Source organism: Strix aluco, chromosome 10 (assembly GCF_031877795.1).
Source record: "Strix aluco isolate bStrAlu1 chromosome 10, bStrAlu1.hap1, whole genome shotgun sequence".
NCBI lineage: Eukaryota > Metazoa > Chordata > Aves > Strigiformes > Strigidae > Strix > Strix aluco.
This window is the reverse complement of record NC_133940.1, coordinates 4270569-4286946: the sequence shown is the minus strand read 5'-3', so window position 1 is coordinate 4286946 and position 16378 is coordinate 4270569. Positions and strand designations below refer to the sequence as shown.

Below are 16378 nucleotides of genomic sequence, written 5' to 3'. Positions count from 1 at the left end.
GGCGTCGATTAGGACCGCACTTGCTTGACCCTCCCTGCCCCCCAGCAGCAGCTGCTTACAGCCCTGTCTCTCCTGTCTGCTTTTGTGGGTTGTTTTCTTTTTTTTTAATTTTGTTTTTTTCCCCTACAACCCCCTCCTGGGCAGCCTGACCCAGAGCCAGGGTCAATCACTCGCGCCACCTCCGTACTCACCGTGCTGGGCAGGACCAGGGGCACGCCGGGCAGAGGGCTGTCTGCGGTGCCCGCGCTGGGCCTTAGCACCACGTAGGTGAATCCCATCTTCCCGCTGTTCTGCAGGGTGACCTCTGCTTCGGTGACTTTGTTAAACAGCTGAAGAGAGGACAGAGGAGTGGGAAGCTGAAGGCACAGGCCTGATACTGGGAACCTCCTTCTGCTTTCATTGGGATGCGAGCAAATGAACTCAACACAGGAGAAAAGCAGAGGCAGAGGAGGTACGGGCACTTGAGTCTCCCAGGTTAACCTGGGGAAGCCACCGCCACAGGGCACCCCTTAGCCCTACACAGGAACAGATACTGATGGCGGCATGCAGAGGGGCAATGCCAACCACAGAGATCAGTCATAAGGAAACCAAGGAGGAGACAAGCTCTCTGCACCTCATGGTGTCATCTCACACCCAGCTGGAACAAAGGAGATGGCATCAAGACATTGCAGAAGAAAAAGCACCTGCAGTGACAGCAAAATGGGAGATAGGGCAACGGCTGGAAATATCTGTGGGGTTTTTAACCAAAAAGAAGTAAAGTGGGGATTATTCTAGGACATTCTTTCCAGCTACAGTGACTGGGAAGCCCAAGTTAACTTCCTCCCTGGTTTATTTTGCTGATTAATCAAGAACATCAAAAGAGAGCACCTCCTTGGACCTCAGGCTTTAGGAGCGGATCAGCAGATGGATGTCTTGGGGCACGTCCCTCTGGAGATCACCACTGGGACCCTGCCTGCCCCAGGAGGTGGTGTTAGTTACCTTGAGGAGGAGGAATTCCCAGCTGGAGAGGGGTGGAGATGGCCATTAAAAACAGCTTGAATGCAGGACATACCACTCCAAGGTTGTACTTTCAAGCCATAGAGCCAACAAAGTAGTTGGGAAGGGGAGAGAGCCCTAGCCCTAGGTGGGTGGCAACCCGCCGGTGATGGTTTCACGACAAGGACCTCTGCCAAGAGAAGTGTGCAGTACCTGCAGCCCGCAGTCGATCTCCGTGACGTCTAGGAGGTAGTTGATGAGCGAAGCCTCCCCACTCAGCGCGATCTCGTAGGTCGGGCCTCCCTCCACCCTGCACAGCGCCATGACACGGGCGACGATATTTGTGTGGCCAAAGAAGGTGAACATGACCCGCTGGCTCTCGCCTGGCTGCAGCACACCGTAGAGTGGCAGGACATCGAAAACCTAGAGGTAGGCGAGGAGAGATCAAGATGTCGAGCATGGAAATTGATGCAGAAGAGCAGCCACGGCTTGGAGTGAAGTACAGATGTGGCTGGAGGGGGCTCTTCCTCAAACACAGGCAAAATCACCCTAATCTCATCCTGTATCCATTCCACTTACCAGTGGAGGGGCCACGGGCAAAATCTTCTCCCATACTCACTCATTAACGCATTAATTAATACACTACATATTAAAGTAATTTGGGCTGTCTCCTGGCAGCAAGAAATTCTCTTCACTGCAGAACTTGCCTTTAAAAGCACCTTTTACTGCCTTAAGAAAAACACAGTATTCGGAGGTGAAAGCCCTTAGAGCTGGGGGGGAGGACTCCAGCCCAGCTCATCTGACTCCTGATGCTTTTCGCTCTCTCCGATTTGCATGTTGCGCTCTCTCAAGATGCTACAGCAAAAGCTACTGCAGAAATTTCCTGTTGACCCCTTGATTAGCAAAAAGATGAATAATGCCCTCCATAGCTGCTGCACAGGTCAACCCTACGACATGTCCTGCGTGGCCTCTCCAGTGACCAGTTGCTTCAGCAGCGCTGTGCGATGGGCTTGGAGGGACGTGAGGCCACTCTGCGAGCAGCATCGAGGGCCACCAGTGGGAGGGGGGGGAGCTACATAACTGCTTGCCACACTGGAAACGTGGCACAAGATGGATTCCCACTTACCTCCTCCATTCCCAAGGTGACGGGCTCTGCCTCCACAAACTGCATCAGTTTGTTGATCCCCACCAGCCTCTGAGTCTCCACAGCACCTTCCAGCTCCGCAGCAGTGGATGGCAGGAGCTGGAAAACAAGCACCGTGGGCCGCAGTGAGCAGCTGGCTGGTCTGGGTGAGACCACTCTGCTGCAGGAAGATGAGCTGCAATCCAGACATATCCTTTGAAGCACTTTTGGATCCTACTTAGCCATATCTACTTGAATTTCTTTGGTTTATTTCTGCATACATGGCAACAAAGCAGGAAATAAAGATGATTCCACCCTTCTATCCGAGAACATTCAGCCACACTATTCTTTACGTCTACAGGGTATCATTTCTCCTGATTCAGAAAAAATGTGCCGTTATAATGTTAAAATGACCGATATTTGGATGTGAGCAGATGCAACCCCTCTCCTTGAACTTAACGCCAACGCCAGTGCTTTCAGAACTTCCCATGCTTTCCCGCATCCTTTTTTTTTTGCCCCAGGAGCAGCCTCTGTCCCACACAATGCAGAACAAAGCGCCAGTTCCCACTAGCACGGACGTCAAGCTCCAAAGCACTGAGGTTCACCAGGAAGGTCAGCAGACCAAAGGCCATTTTCCATGCCAGGAGGAAGAGACAATGACTTTGCAAAGTCTCATTTTATCAAAGACAGCTCTGTGGCCATCTCTGCAATACTGCAGGTCTCGGGTGAAGGCAGAGACATAAAAACAGGCGGCTCCAGCTGGGGTTGAGAAGGTGGTACATGGAGATCACAGTACTTGGCACAGCTTGATACAGGAAGGAAACTGGAGGCCTTCACATCATGATGCAGATAAAAGCCGCATTTTACAGTGTAAAAACAAGCCAAAAAAACCCAAACTCAGCATAGGTCCGTAGGATCTGAGTGGGCTTCTCCAAGCAAAACTATCTGATTTCTCCCTCCCCGGAAGCCCCGTGTCCAGCCACTGGCCCTGCTGCCCAGCCCACCCTCAGGGCACATGACAGCAGGGCAGCACAAAGGGGGATTGGCACAAGCATGGCTTTTTGGTGGCAAGCTGGGGGAGGCAATGCAAGCGGTAGGTGTACAAGAAAATCTACCTTTGCTTCCAGGGAGTCATCTGCATCTGCTGGCTCTCGGGCAGGATCCCCTGCGGCTCCCAGGGCTTTGGCTGGTTCCTCCACACCTCCACCCCTGCAGCTGCTCCCTGCAGACACCGAGCGCTTGGACCAGGCTCCCTCCTCCTTTGGTGGTTGGGGTTTGATGAAAAATTTAGGTACTGGAGGGCTGAACCTGGAAAATAACATAACTTTGATGGTGAACCTGCAGTGGGAGGGAGGGGAGCCTGCATGAACAGCTCCTCAGCAGGATGCGGCCCCCGGCTGGGCACTGGTGCTGTGAACTCAGTAACGGGTCTGACCCAGCAGCTCCGAAACCAGGATGGAGCAGGTCAGCATATGGGGCTGCCTAGGGATGACGCTGGTATAGTGGCGGCGCAGGCAGCTGGCAACTGGCTGCAAGGAGAAATGGAAGAGGACACAGGTGAAAGCCTTGTAGGGAGGTAAAAAGCACAGCAGGAAAGGAAGAGACACACAAACTGTGCAAAAAGGTGAACCTGAGACACAAAGGGGCAGATCCGGACAGCAACAAGCCAGTGCAGACCCACCAGTGCCCTCCCGAAAGCACCCACAGCTGCAGACTGTGCCTCCCCCACCCAGAGGGCCAAAGCCAGAACTTCTGCAGCTCCACCAGGTGCTAATGCGGAATATTTCCCCTGACACCCACCTGCAGCTGCGGGTCAGCACAAGCAAGCAGCAATGCCCGAGGCTTTCTCCAAGCGCCGTAAGGCAGGAGCAGGGATGGAGCCCGGAGCCTGCTGTGCCCTAACCCCGACAGAGCCCAGCACCGTGCGGGGGCACCCACGGAGCCCGGCACAGGACACCCCCACACACGCGGGGCAGCGTGGAAAGACACGCTGAGCAACTCCAGGCAGAGACTCACAACTGAACAGCCCATTGATCCCTGAGGAGCACCGAAGCAGCAGCGACTGGTGCTCTGGGGAAGGAAGCTTTGGTCATTTTTAATCAATACACAGCAAATGCCGATGACAAGGTTCAGCTCCTGCTGTGCCACCGGTATTCCCTGGTTGTGAAACAACGGCTCCAACCGCACCTCGCGCTAAAAGGGCAGCAGCTCTGCTGAAACAAGGCTATAACCGATGTGGCACTTACCAACGGCATGGTCACCTCCCCAGCAGCTTCTAAACACAAACCATTTGAGGACCAATTTGGCAAATGATTCAGCAAAGCAGTTCAACAGCTCATCTTACTGACAGGACTGAGTTGATAGTTTGACCAACACGTGTCAGTAAAAAGTGTTCGGTTTAACATTTTCGAACATTCCCAGTGACTCAGACTACATTCCCTGTTTCAAATTGCAGCAGGTGCTCACAGTAACTCTGTTCACCCTTCTGATGCCCCATGGAGGGACACACTGGAACCATGCCTGCCTGTCACCACGCCTATCTGCAAGTGTTCCCGAGGGCAAACGAGGCCCATCTTTTACAGCAATGTGGGTGCTTCATTCCCAGCTGGGAACTCAGTGCCTTTAACGACGTGCTCCCAAATGAGTATTTGTCTCTAGCTTTGCAGCTCATCATTTAAGGCTGGTTTCCATTTCTGGATTAGAGGCTCTGTGCCTCACAACCCCCAAGAGATCTAGGAATGATGATCCTTATGGGTCCCTTCCAACTTGAGATATTCAATGAATCAATGCTCCTGCAGAGCTACAATGGCAGTAGTAACAGCAGGTCTTCCCACTGTGGCTGTTTTCAGGGATGAAGAGATGGACCAGGTGGATAAGAGAAGATTTTTTTATAACAGGCTCATTTAACAGAGTCTATCACAGCATGGAGTGGCTCCTCACCTAGAGCACATGGAGCTGGTGGCTGTGGCCAAAGAAAACATTGGCAAAGAAACCATTGTGGGACCAAAACACTGGCTCCGGCTTTTAGAGGAACAGCAAGCATTGCTTCTGCTCCATGCCGGGACAGTCTCTTGTCTCCTCGGTGATACAAGAGGAAAACAGAGCACTGGCACATGCCAGGCAGATCCCACTCTTTCTGAAAAACAAATACAGGATGGTGTTTTGGGAAATGATCTCCCTGACTGGTATTCTCCTCGTCTGCCTTAAACCAGTCAGTCAGCAGCAAGAGATCTGAAACCCACCCAAAACCCATCCTGCCCATCCACCATCCCAATATCAGCCTCTCGGGGAGAAAGAGTGGCTGTACAGAAGGATGAGCACCAGTTTCACTGTCTTGTGAGTGTCCAGCCTCATGCAGGACAAAATCCCCATTCTCTGGAAGGGTTTTTGCTGCCAATCCCTGTCTCAGCAGCAGCCAGCTCAGGGGTGATGATGGGACCAGCAGGGAAGCTGGGCTCTCCATCACCTCTGCACTAGGCAGCACCTTGGACTAGAAGGAATCAGCACAAAAATCCCCTGTGCAGATTTACACCCAAAAAGATGTGAAGATTTGGCACCTGGATTCAAATTTGGCTTGAGCCTCTTCTCCTAAGAGTTTAAAGATTTCTCACCTACCCTCTGAAGACAGGGATGCACCAGGAAAGAGCACAGCGATACTAGAGACGGCACTCTTGGGCAGAGCGACGCCAGTGCGTTCAGAGGGATTTTCCCTTAAGGAAAGCTGTTTGATGCACAGCTTGCTGGAAGCAGGAAAAGAGTGAAGGGTGAGAAACAGCTGGAGAAATTACAAGAAACAAGGTCTGGAAAATTTTGTCACCGTACTCCTCATTGCCACATGCAGTGACAGCAGGTCAGCAAATAAAGAGGACTATAAATAGCCCATCCTGCCCCCCAGATTTCATCTGGTGGCTTCACTACTCAATGCTCTGCCAGAGAGATGACGGGGAAGCAACAGCAGCAGTCCCTGAATCGATGCTCTCGCTCTACCTCATCCAGGCTATGACAGCAAGCCGTTCCCATGAACAACAGAAAAATTAAAAAAAAAATCAACATTTTGTTTCATAAACATTGAAGCTCTGCAGAGACCGGCCTTGAGCAGCAGCCTCCTGCCCAGAGGGAATTAAAGGAGGAGTCATCCAGGCCGCACGGGCGTAACATCATTTATAGGGAGAAGGATGCTGTTTGCAGTGCAAACATACCTCGGGTTCCCGCTGCGTGCCCCGGGTAATGAAGATGTCCAGAAAGCAAAGACAGAAGTCAGCTGCTCCCCAGGTTTGCTAGCTGAACATCGCTGACAGAGCAAGACGTCGTCACCTTCCAGACAGCGTTTGCTGACCGGCTACAAAACCAGAAGGCAACCCCCATCCCACCACAGCCTGCTCGGGGCGTGGGTGACACAGGGACACCTCCCACACTTTGTCCTGAGACAGTCAGCTGCCCGACAGCACCTTGGGTAGGACGTGCAGCACTTTTCACCCAACCAATGCTTTCTCCTTCGCCTTCCCTACCCTCAATCTGCTCCTCCAACAGCCTGGGGCTGCTCCCCAGTCCCCGAGGCGAAGGACAGCTCTCAGGGTCTGTCACCCTGTGCAAAGGAGGAGGCTGAGCCTCAGAAAACCCAAGAGGAATAGTTAAAGCAATTCTCACGCAGCTGTTCTGGGCTCCAACCTCCACTGCAATGGCCCAGGTGAAAGTCCTCCAGGTGTGCGACAGCGTAATGGGCTGTCAGAAGCCCTGGGGCAGCAGAAGCTGTCTCAAACCTGCAGTCAGGCTCCCAGGAGCACAACCAGAAGGTGCCATGCCCAGGCCTGGGGCAGGCTGGCTGACTCGCCAGCACGTGAGCTGGGAAAAGAGCAGCACTGTGCTGGAAAAGGCACGGAGATGGAGGGTGCATGGTGACAGCAGAGAAGAAAGAAGCTTACAGACATGTTGCAAACAGAAAATCATCACCCCCGCAACCTTTGTCCCGATAAAGCATCACTGTGCCACACCTAGTATGCAGGTTTATGTCTCTAAGATAGACTTGGTAACAGCATATGCTCGCTTACGCCTGGCTCCAAACCCCTCCCTGGCAATCATTTTACTTTTCATTCTCTCTGGGTGCAACAGGCAGCAAATTTCCAGGTCTCCCTTGCTCCAGCACCCCAGTGTCTCTGTCCACAAGCACAGAGCCTCTCCATCAGCTGTTCACAGCAGCCGCACTGCCACCCCAGAGGTGAAGCCTGCCTGGCACCACTCCTTGCTCCCAGACACTCCATCTCTGAGAAATAAGAGGCCACTTCTCCCTTACACCAAGCAAAACGCTTCTCTGCTGCTGCCAAACCACACGGAGCTGAAGGCCGCATTCAGCAGCACATTTCCATCACGACTCAGCCCTTTTCTACCTTACCCACGGGATTTAAGCAGGGAAAGCAGCACCCATGGGGCTACCAAAGCCCAAAACGTACTGCCCCGAGGAGCTGATGGCACTGGGGGATGAGGAGGGGGTATGGTCTACTGTCACCCATCTGAGACTCCCCAGCACCAGGGGCACGGTGGATGGGTGCATTTTGGATGTACATGCTCGCTGCTGCTGTTGCTACCTCTCCCCTCCGGTGGCTGACGGAGGACTGCTGTCAGATTTTTGCCTTGCACTGTTTTTCACTGCCTGCATTTTCCATTTCTTCCTTGTTACAAAAACAACAAAGCAGAAACCCCATCAAATATAACAGAGAGTTGGGGTTTTCTGGTCAGTAACAAGGCTGGGATCTGGCTCGCAGGGTCCCTGCACTGCAACCTGCCAGGGGACATGGAAGGAGAGAGGGCGGAGGAATGAGAAGTTACTAATGCTGTAGGAAGATCCACTTGGGAGGAGAAAGGCTCCTGGTTGGTTCAAAACACATTGGCCGAGAAAATCCTGGATGGAAAGGAGTCATTTTCTACATGTTTAGCTCAACAAAGCCTTTCCCCAAAGAATCTACTGGCAATGCATTATGCTGGATTTGTAGCTACGAAGTTCCCACTCTCCAGACATGCCAGATCAATACACAGAGGGGGTTTGACATGTGCCACAGAGGTGCAGAGCTCCCTGCCGATCCATCCTGGCACACGGACTGATTGGTGTGTGTCAGCTCTGTCCCAGGGAGGAAACGTGTCTCGCGTGAAGGGGACAAAGAGGTGATGCAGGAACAGCCATGCTCAAAGTAAATGACAAGGCACAGGTCCTTAACAGAGGATGAAAACTCTAGAGAACAGCGAAGTTTGGGGATGAGCCTTTGGCAGCCTTTGTCACAGGTCTCAAAAAAAATCCTTGTATATCCTTTGGGATTTAATGTCTTCCTTTTGATGGGAAACCCAAACAAAGCTGAGGAGCTGGATACTGCCCTTAGAAAGGGGGACAAATCAGTCTTTCAGGAAGAAACCTTTAAGGTAAGAAATATGACAAAATGTCCGAATTTGAGTCCAGACCTACTGTCTCCTGCTGGGTGACTCTGGTGACCCATTCCAACGCTGCAGAAAACATCTTGGTGCAAAGGCTTAACTCAGCTTTGAGCTATCAAAGGCCCAAAGGGTGAGGAGAACGTATTCTCAGTCTGTCTCTAACCATGTAGAGGTCTAGAAGAAGAGTAACCATGAGAGATTTATGGCTCAGCAGTGCCAGAGAAGGGACATGGGTTGGCGTGAGTTGGGCACGTCCAACCACACAGCAATGGTTGGACTGTGTTGCTTATATGATTGCTCTGCTCAAAGTAGCAGCAGTGATTAAAGGGTAAGTAGGAAAAATAGGTTGAACAATTAGAAGAAAAAAAGATCTAAGCACACAGTCTTGTCCAGGCAGAGGAACAACATTTTTCTCTCCTGGCCAAAATAAACGTGTGTGTCTGATTGATGGTGGCAGTCTCTGATGATCGGCTCCAGCAAGGTCAGATGGACGGATGGTTAAACTCTATTGATCTCACCTTCATGAGACCTGATGTTTGATTCCCTCCATGTCAGACCGGGTGATTTTGATCTGATAATTTAGAATACTAACAGTGCTTAATGTGGACCAGAAATAATATCTGACATGCTGACCTTCTGCCAGGCTCTTAATGAGCAACTTGAGGTCTTAATAGCTTGGAGACCATCTTCATTTCCAGCTCTGCCACGGAGAATCACATGGTGTCTGCTGAGGGACCCACAGAAAGTACATTTCTGCTTAATTAACATACACAGCAGGAAAGGGAGCTGCCACAACGTCCCCAGTGCTAACGAGCCAGTGAAGGGGCTATGCCAAACCCTTCGGAGCAGAGGCTGCTACCCTGCCAGATGCTCAGGACCCTCAACTGCTACCGACTCAGCAGAGTTGGGTGACTCAGCATCCCCTGGAAGAACAAGCACCTGCAGGCTCAGGTCCTAAGCCAGTTCAGGTGGAGACGGGGTAATTAAAAGCTGAAAACTGATTCAGCATTCACATTTCCAAAAACCTAAATTGGTTCTAAAAAAAGGAAAGAGTAAAGATAAACAGGCAACTGTCCAGCAAGTGGCCCCAGAAGAAATTAATTCCACACAGGCTTTGCTGTAACGTGCTTGCTTCTCTGTTATTATAAAACATATGCATTGTTCTATCATCAAAATTAGATTTTCCCTCTAGCTTGCAATTAAACCCTAATCTAGTTTACCAGGAGATGACGGGGCCTCCAAGCAGAGCTTACAGCTCTGCTCCTTCTTCCCCGCACACCTCCCTCCACCTGCTTTTGCGGGCTTTCCTCTGCATTTTAGGGTCTGTTCTTGAAGGTGCCGTGCATCAAGAAGGGCCACACTAAAGACTGGTTGTTACTCGGTAAGATCTGGCTGTGAACAGGCTACCCCAGTGCCCAGGTCTTCTCCCCCAAGCTCTCCTCATAGCCATAGCTAATCTCCAGTTCCCAGTAGGTTGTGTCCTCTGAGCCAGATCCCAGTTCTCTAAACAAACCTGTTTATTGATGATCTCTATTATTTGTAATGGCAGCACTTCAACGCACAATGGTTAACTTTGCTCAGTTTCCTAGGGCATTATGGAAAAACCATTTGCTACTGTAATTAAAACTGCCCAGACTAGACTTTTGTGCTATGCAGAGAGGCCACAGCAGGAGGAACTGCTGGAAATGTGTTTATAAATGTGCTCCAGCACGACTGCAAGATTGCTCTTGGGCTTGGAAACCACAGCCCAGCGCTGGATGGCCCCGCTTCCCATGGACGTTCAGACAAGTGCTCCCACCAACACCTACAGCTGTACCCAAAGCTGCAGCAGAACCTGCCGTTTCCCTGTAAAACACTAAATAGCTGTTTGGAGAATGTGATGAGCAGTTTAACAGATGAAAATTCACTTCACCAGTGTGGTGTTTGCCTCAGGCCACAAAGGTCTGAGAAAGCAGCTTTCCAATACCAGCCTTCCTTCCCAGGGGAACCAGTATGGGGGCTACAGCAAAGCAGCAGCAAGAGACTGGGGCAGCAGCAGCATATCGTTCTGGTGGCAGTGCCTGTGTAGGTTCTTAGTGTAAAATGACAACACGTAGGGTTGGCAGGAAAGAAAAATCATATATCTGCTTGTCCCAGTGCCTAAGTATAGGTTTGTAGCTCCAGAAATAAAGCAGGACTCTAGGCTATGGACAATGCAAAAAGTGTTGGTAGCATCTCACAGCCCCAGCTTGACTGGAGAACGTTGTCTCCTTCCCAGTGTCAAACTGGTGGAGATCACTTATTCCCTGAGCACCTAAGCCTGACCACGGCTGGTAGGTGTTACTCCCACAGGGAAAGTTGCAAGCAATTTGTCAGATCACAGGCAAACAGCCTTGGTCTTTGCAAAGCACAAACAGGACACGAGGAAGGAGAAGAGCTGCAAGGAGAGAGCGAAGGGGCACATACCTGATCTGGCTCACGCGGCTGTCCATCAGGAACGCCCAGTGGTACTGGACAAGAAGTGGGCTGCGGTTGGTCATCTCAATGTAACGCACACCTTCAGTGTCGTTCAAGATGCAGCCAAAGTCCAGGGCCGTGGGCTGGATATGGAGATTCGGAAAGTAGACTTCTCCCCGAACCGTGACCTGCTCCTCATGAGGGTGCTCAAGAAATCGTATCTTCAGAACCTTCTCTACTACCCGGCTACACAAATCCTCTTCATAAGCAGGGTTAAATCTGATGGAGAGATGAAGTTCCTCCCCTATCTCCAGCTTCACGGGCTGCAAGGAAATGAAGAGTATTAATCACCAGTGTGATGAAGTCCCAAGGTCTGGCAGCACGAAACGTGTAAATGTTCAACGTGTGACCCCAGCGTAGGCTTCTCAGTTCATCCTGCGTTTCCTTCACAGTGTGCGCCTGACTGCAAGCCCCACCACGCTCTTGTCTGAGACTATCTCAGGCTCATCTCACTGTGCTCTGCATCAATACACGAGGAAAATAAATATTCTTCTGCTGAATTTGGGACCCACAGAAGCTATGTGCTAAATACACAACTAAATCAGCACTCTGGCACACCAGGGCCTTTTGCCCCAGCTCTAGAGGAACTCCTTTACCCTCACGGCACAAGCAGCATGGCACTGCAGCCTCACCCTTGCAGGAGCTAGTCACTGGCGCAGCACAGAAGTGGTGGCCGTGCCTACAACAAGCGTTTAGCAGAGCCCATGTCCAACACCTTCACCAACAACAGGGCAGGGGCCAGGCAGCAGCTGGAGGAGCTTCCTCAGCCTTCCTGAAAGCAGGGCTGCCCTTGAAGAAAGCAAGCTCCTCCTGAGGTTATCTGAGAACGGCTGCTGGAGAGCTCGATGGCCTCCAAGAGACACCTTTACTACACGGCTTGCCCAGACCTAGCTGCCTGCTCCCCTCTCCTCACGTCTGAGAGACAGGATGTATTTCCCCAGTTCAGATGATATTTCATTTCCTTCAGCAGCTCGTTTCAAATCTGATTTAGTTCAGGCCAGTCTACCACTGAGTCTAAAGAATAAACTTCTCTACTAGAGGACCTCCCAACAGAAACGTACCACCACACTCCCCCCTCTTCAAACCCCACCAGCAGGAAGGCCCACGGCTGCTCACCTGAACGTCTGCAGAGAGGGGCTGCTGGTCTGCACCGCAGATTAAGAAGGGCTGCTCTAAGGCCAGGACAATGCTGAGTGGCAGGGAGGACGCGTTTCTTAAAGAAAGAGGCTGGTACTGCAGAGTTAGGACATCACTGGGTTGCTACAGAAACAGGACACAAGGGAAAAAAACAACGTGAAGTGGCCATGGAACTCCTTCCCTTTCTGATGCATTTCAAGTTTTTCAACCCCAAAGGGCATACACCTCTATTTACTATTTTTATTAGTTTCTACCCTTCTAGGTGGTTTTTCTCTAAGTATATCTGATGCCTTTCATATTTAGAAACCACAGCATCCCCCGGGGACAGGGAAACACTCTTGCATACAGAGGAGGGAATAGGACCCCGCGAGGAGGCAGCTGCATGAACAAGATCAATAGCAGAAAGTGAACCCAGACCACTTGTCTCCAGTTTTGTATCCTCCCTCGAGAAGAATGGAACAAGATGATTTTCACTCACATACAGTAATTTCTTACAACCTTATCAGCTCTAGTAGCCTCATAAAAGCAGTGATGCTGGTCAGAGGAGAAAAGCGAGCAGGATTTGGCCCACAGTGGAGAGAGCCTGCAGCAGCCTAAGGTTAGCTTTGAACATCTACAGGCACATACAGCCAGCTAGAAACCTCAACAGTCGGGCTGCAACGGGTGTCCTGATGCCCCTGCTCCAGTGACAAGCTGTCTGTAGCCTCAAAGCTCAGCTCTGCCTAAGCTATTTCTTCCTGTTTATGCATTGCTCTGGGCTTCCTGCATGGTTTATATCAACTAGACAGTGTTTGGGAAACTGGTTCTGGATGTATCGATATCAAACAGCTGCAGCGTCGTAACACTCGATAAACCAGAGCGCATGGCATCAAGCAGACCACAGGCAGACATCAGGGAGAGCTGAAAAGCTTCTAATTAAACCCGAACTGCCTGCTCACAGGATTCTGTGCTTCTCTGGAAGCCTGGGAACCAGAGGAGAGACCTGAAAACACAGAAACTAAATAATGAAATATCTTCTCTTTTTCAGACACCTCGCGGGAGAGGGAAAGGTGATGCAGGAGTCAGGATCCAGAGGCTAAAGGGCATCTGCTTTGTGCTGGTGTTATCGTCACTGCAGCTGAAGGATGTCTGCGGGTCCTTTGAAGAAGGTGAAGCCTGGGGAATTGCAAAGAGCTAGCATCCATACCAACAGCAGAGAAGGCAGAGAGAGACAAGAGATGACAGGTTTTTCTCATCAGCCTGAGGAGCTGACAGGAATCTCAGTTCTTCTCAGCTTCCCTACAGGATCAGTGTTCAGACATCACTGCACCTTGGAGGATCCCCAAAAACCTCCCTTCACACCGAGTACAGGAACTGGTGTCTCTCTAGAAGTAGCCATGATCCCCCTCGGCAGAGCAGCTGTTATCTCAGTTTTACTTGGGTGAAGTTAAACACCAGTCCCATCTCTAAAAACATCTTCACTTACTTTATGAAGCACCTCAGGACGGGTGAGGAGGGGGTTTAGCATCGCTCAGCTGCAGCCCTCTGCTCGCCCACCTGCAGCCCCAGCACACGAGGTGGCTGTGCAAGGCCCACGCTGTTCTCGTGGGTCCCACACATCTCGCCCTGTGCCCTTGGCTCAGCAGCTCAATTCTGTCTCCACATCATGAAGGCAGAATACAGCTGGTGGGACTGCTCCCAATCCCAGAGGAGCGAAATATTGATCTCAGTGTTAATGGCAAAATCTTGGTCCAGCTCAGCTCAATAGTCAAAGTCCCACGGACTTGGAGAAGCCATTTAACTTCCTCCTTTGAACACAAGCACACGCCCCCACCAGGCTTTCAGTCATCAGCCATGCTCTTCAATGCCAGGATGAAATCCAGAGACTTACCTTCTCCACCCGGAAAGTGATTTCTCTGGAGGACATCTGCAGGACGGGAGCAATGAACTCGCACGTGACATCCACTTGCTTTATCTGTGCCTTCCCTGCCTTGCTCCCCACGACGGCGTGGCACAGCAGCCGCTCCTTCACCACCTGCACGGAGGAGTCACCCGTCACTCAGCGGGGGCCAGCAGGGCGTCCCGAAAACGCACTGCATTTGCTACCCACCCAGCCAGAGACCGTATTACCGCCATCAAGTTACAGCCACTGGGCTTCTCAGCAGTCCCCTTTTCTTTTTATGCTGCATCCCATTTATTCTGCTCTCAAACGTCCGTAATGCTACACCCCACTATCCACAAAAAGCCCTTGTGAGTCATGTGCTGCCTACAGTTGTAATAGTCCCTGCCCCAAATGATTACTGTTCTGATTTGTACCACTGCCAAGCATAATACTTATAGAAAGCTGTAGGAACTGATTTAAAAAAAAATAGTAATACAACTATATTAAGGAAAACAGGTGATAGAAGGGCCAATGCTAGCAAACCCTCCCTTGGAAGCTTAGTGGACAGGATCCATGGGAAAAACCCAAATAGCCAGACGGCCTTCAGGTAAAGAGGGGGCCACTCATTCCTAGCAGGTACTGTGCCCTCCTAGAGCTGGTTTTAAAAGAAACCTCCCCAGGAAAGAGATGTCTTGCAGTTCACATGAAAACCCTCTGCTTAAGCTGGATGTTCTTACACTTAAGACTTTTTCCTGATTTCTCATGGTTTCAGTTCCCCAAATTCCTCCCTTCACTTCTCACTCTTCCCTCTGATACAACACCACAACCCAACTCCTCCTCGGAGTCTACAGACTCAAAATCATCCATGTTGCGTGTGCAATGCAGGGAGTTGGGCTTCTGACCAACCTCAAGAGTATTAAGTTCTCAAGACCCGAGGAAGGTGGAAAGCCCACTCCCAGGGTCTTGGCTTTGACTGCAGGAGGCAGGTAGCCACAGCTCAGCTCACAGATCCCCTTTCGGCTTTCCAGGCAAGACAGCCTCACCTGCACCCTGGTCACTTTATTTCCTTTCTGGTACCTTTTCCCCGTTTCAGCAAAACGAACTGCACAGGGACAGTCCCATCGCAGTCAGCTAGGTGAGTAATCGAGTATTCCTCAAGCTACCACCAAGGCAATCCTTTCAAACACCTTTCAAAACACAAGTATCAGCAGGAGCTTGATGTAGATTTATTCCACATTCACCTAAATATCTGTGGTCAGCAGTCTTGGAGAAAGGGAATGTACACCAGGGTTAGCTGGCAGCTTCTCTGCAGAGTTGGATTTCCCTGGAAAGAAGGGTCCAGGGAGGAGAACACCCAGTGATCCTGCTGAAATCTCCCCCTCTGAGCTGCCATCCAAGGGTGCTGCGAGACCTGCCTGCCCTTGGGACCCCGGGACTGGCTGAGAGACTGGGGCAAGCTGTTATGGAAATATTGACAAAGGCCAAGCTGTCAATTATAATGATCCCTGCGAACAGTTTCCCACATGGATGAACATCACCCCGATCGCTACAGCTGACACACTGTTCATTTTTCTGCTCCAGGACTCAGTCCTAGACAAGCCCTCTGCCCATGTTTGTCTACAGAGGAAAAATGATGCTACTCCCAGACACTCCCTCCCTTCACAGGTGTTTTGTTTTACTCACTGCTTCCCCCAGATACATTACTTTGCACTTTTTTATTTACTTTCTGCCTGTGCTCCTAGTCTAAGTGTAACTTATTTTCTCTGCCCTTCCTTTCTGCCTCAGCACATGACACCTTGTAACCTGCCATTTGCCCCTGAATTAGCAATGTTTCCTTCAGCCCGTGTTTTGGTATCAGCAGGTTGGGTTTACGGTAGCCATGGAAACATGAAAAAGCCTTAGGAGCTGATGGTGGCCAGGGAGGAAAGCAGCTGGTGCTGCCATGGTAACTTGTGGCTCTTGAAAGCACTTGCTCCTGATGGGGAAGGCTCAGCCCTCGGGGGGGACCTCACCTGGGGAGTGCTGGAGAAGCCTTCCAGCACCATCTCCATAGTCTTGCCCGGCATCAGCTCCACCCTCTGCGGTTGAACCTTAAACACAGGGCAGGCAGGTCTGGGGCTCTGGGAGGAACCTTGGCCCTTGGTGGTGCTGACAGCAGGGACACGATCGCGCTGGTGAAACTGGCCAAAACCTTCTGTTGACCAGTAGAGCCAACGGGTGCGCCGTCCTTTGTTTGTTATCTTGAAGTGGTAACAGCAGGGATCCAGGCTGGAAGAGAAAAAGAGATGGAAAATGTCATGGGAGCTGCTATCTCCCAGTGCTCACCCAGCTTCAGCACCCTGATGGCGTTATCTGACTGCACACTC

General features: G+C 51.1%; 1 protein-coding gene across 1 annotated transcript in view; it reads right to left on the bottom strand.

The window, feature by feature from the left end:
• Positions 1–16378, bottom strand: part of LOC141927791 (hydrocephalus-inducing protein homolog) — an 88134-nt gene that overhangs the window by 17951 nt on the left and 53805 nt on the right. The window contains 8 exon segments of the mRNA XM_074835053.1: positions 192–329; positions 1189–1398; positions 2102–2218; positions 3214–3406; positions 10964–11277; positions 12131–12274; positions 14022–14165; positions 16025–16280. Coding sequence (XP_074691154.1) covers positions 192–329; positions 1189–1398; positions 2102–2218; positions 3214–3406; positions 10964–11277; positions 12131–12274; positions 14022–14165; positions 16025–16280 — 1516 coding nt within the window.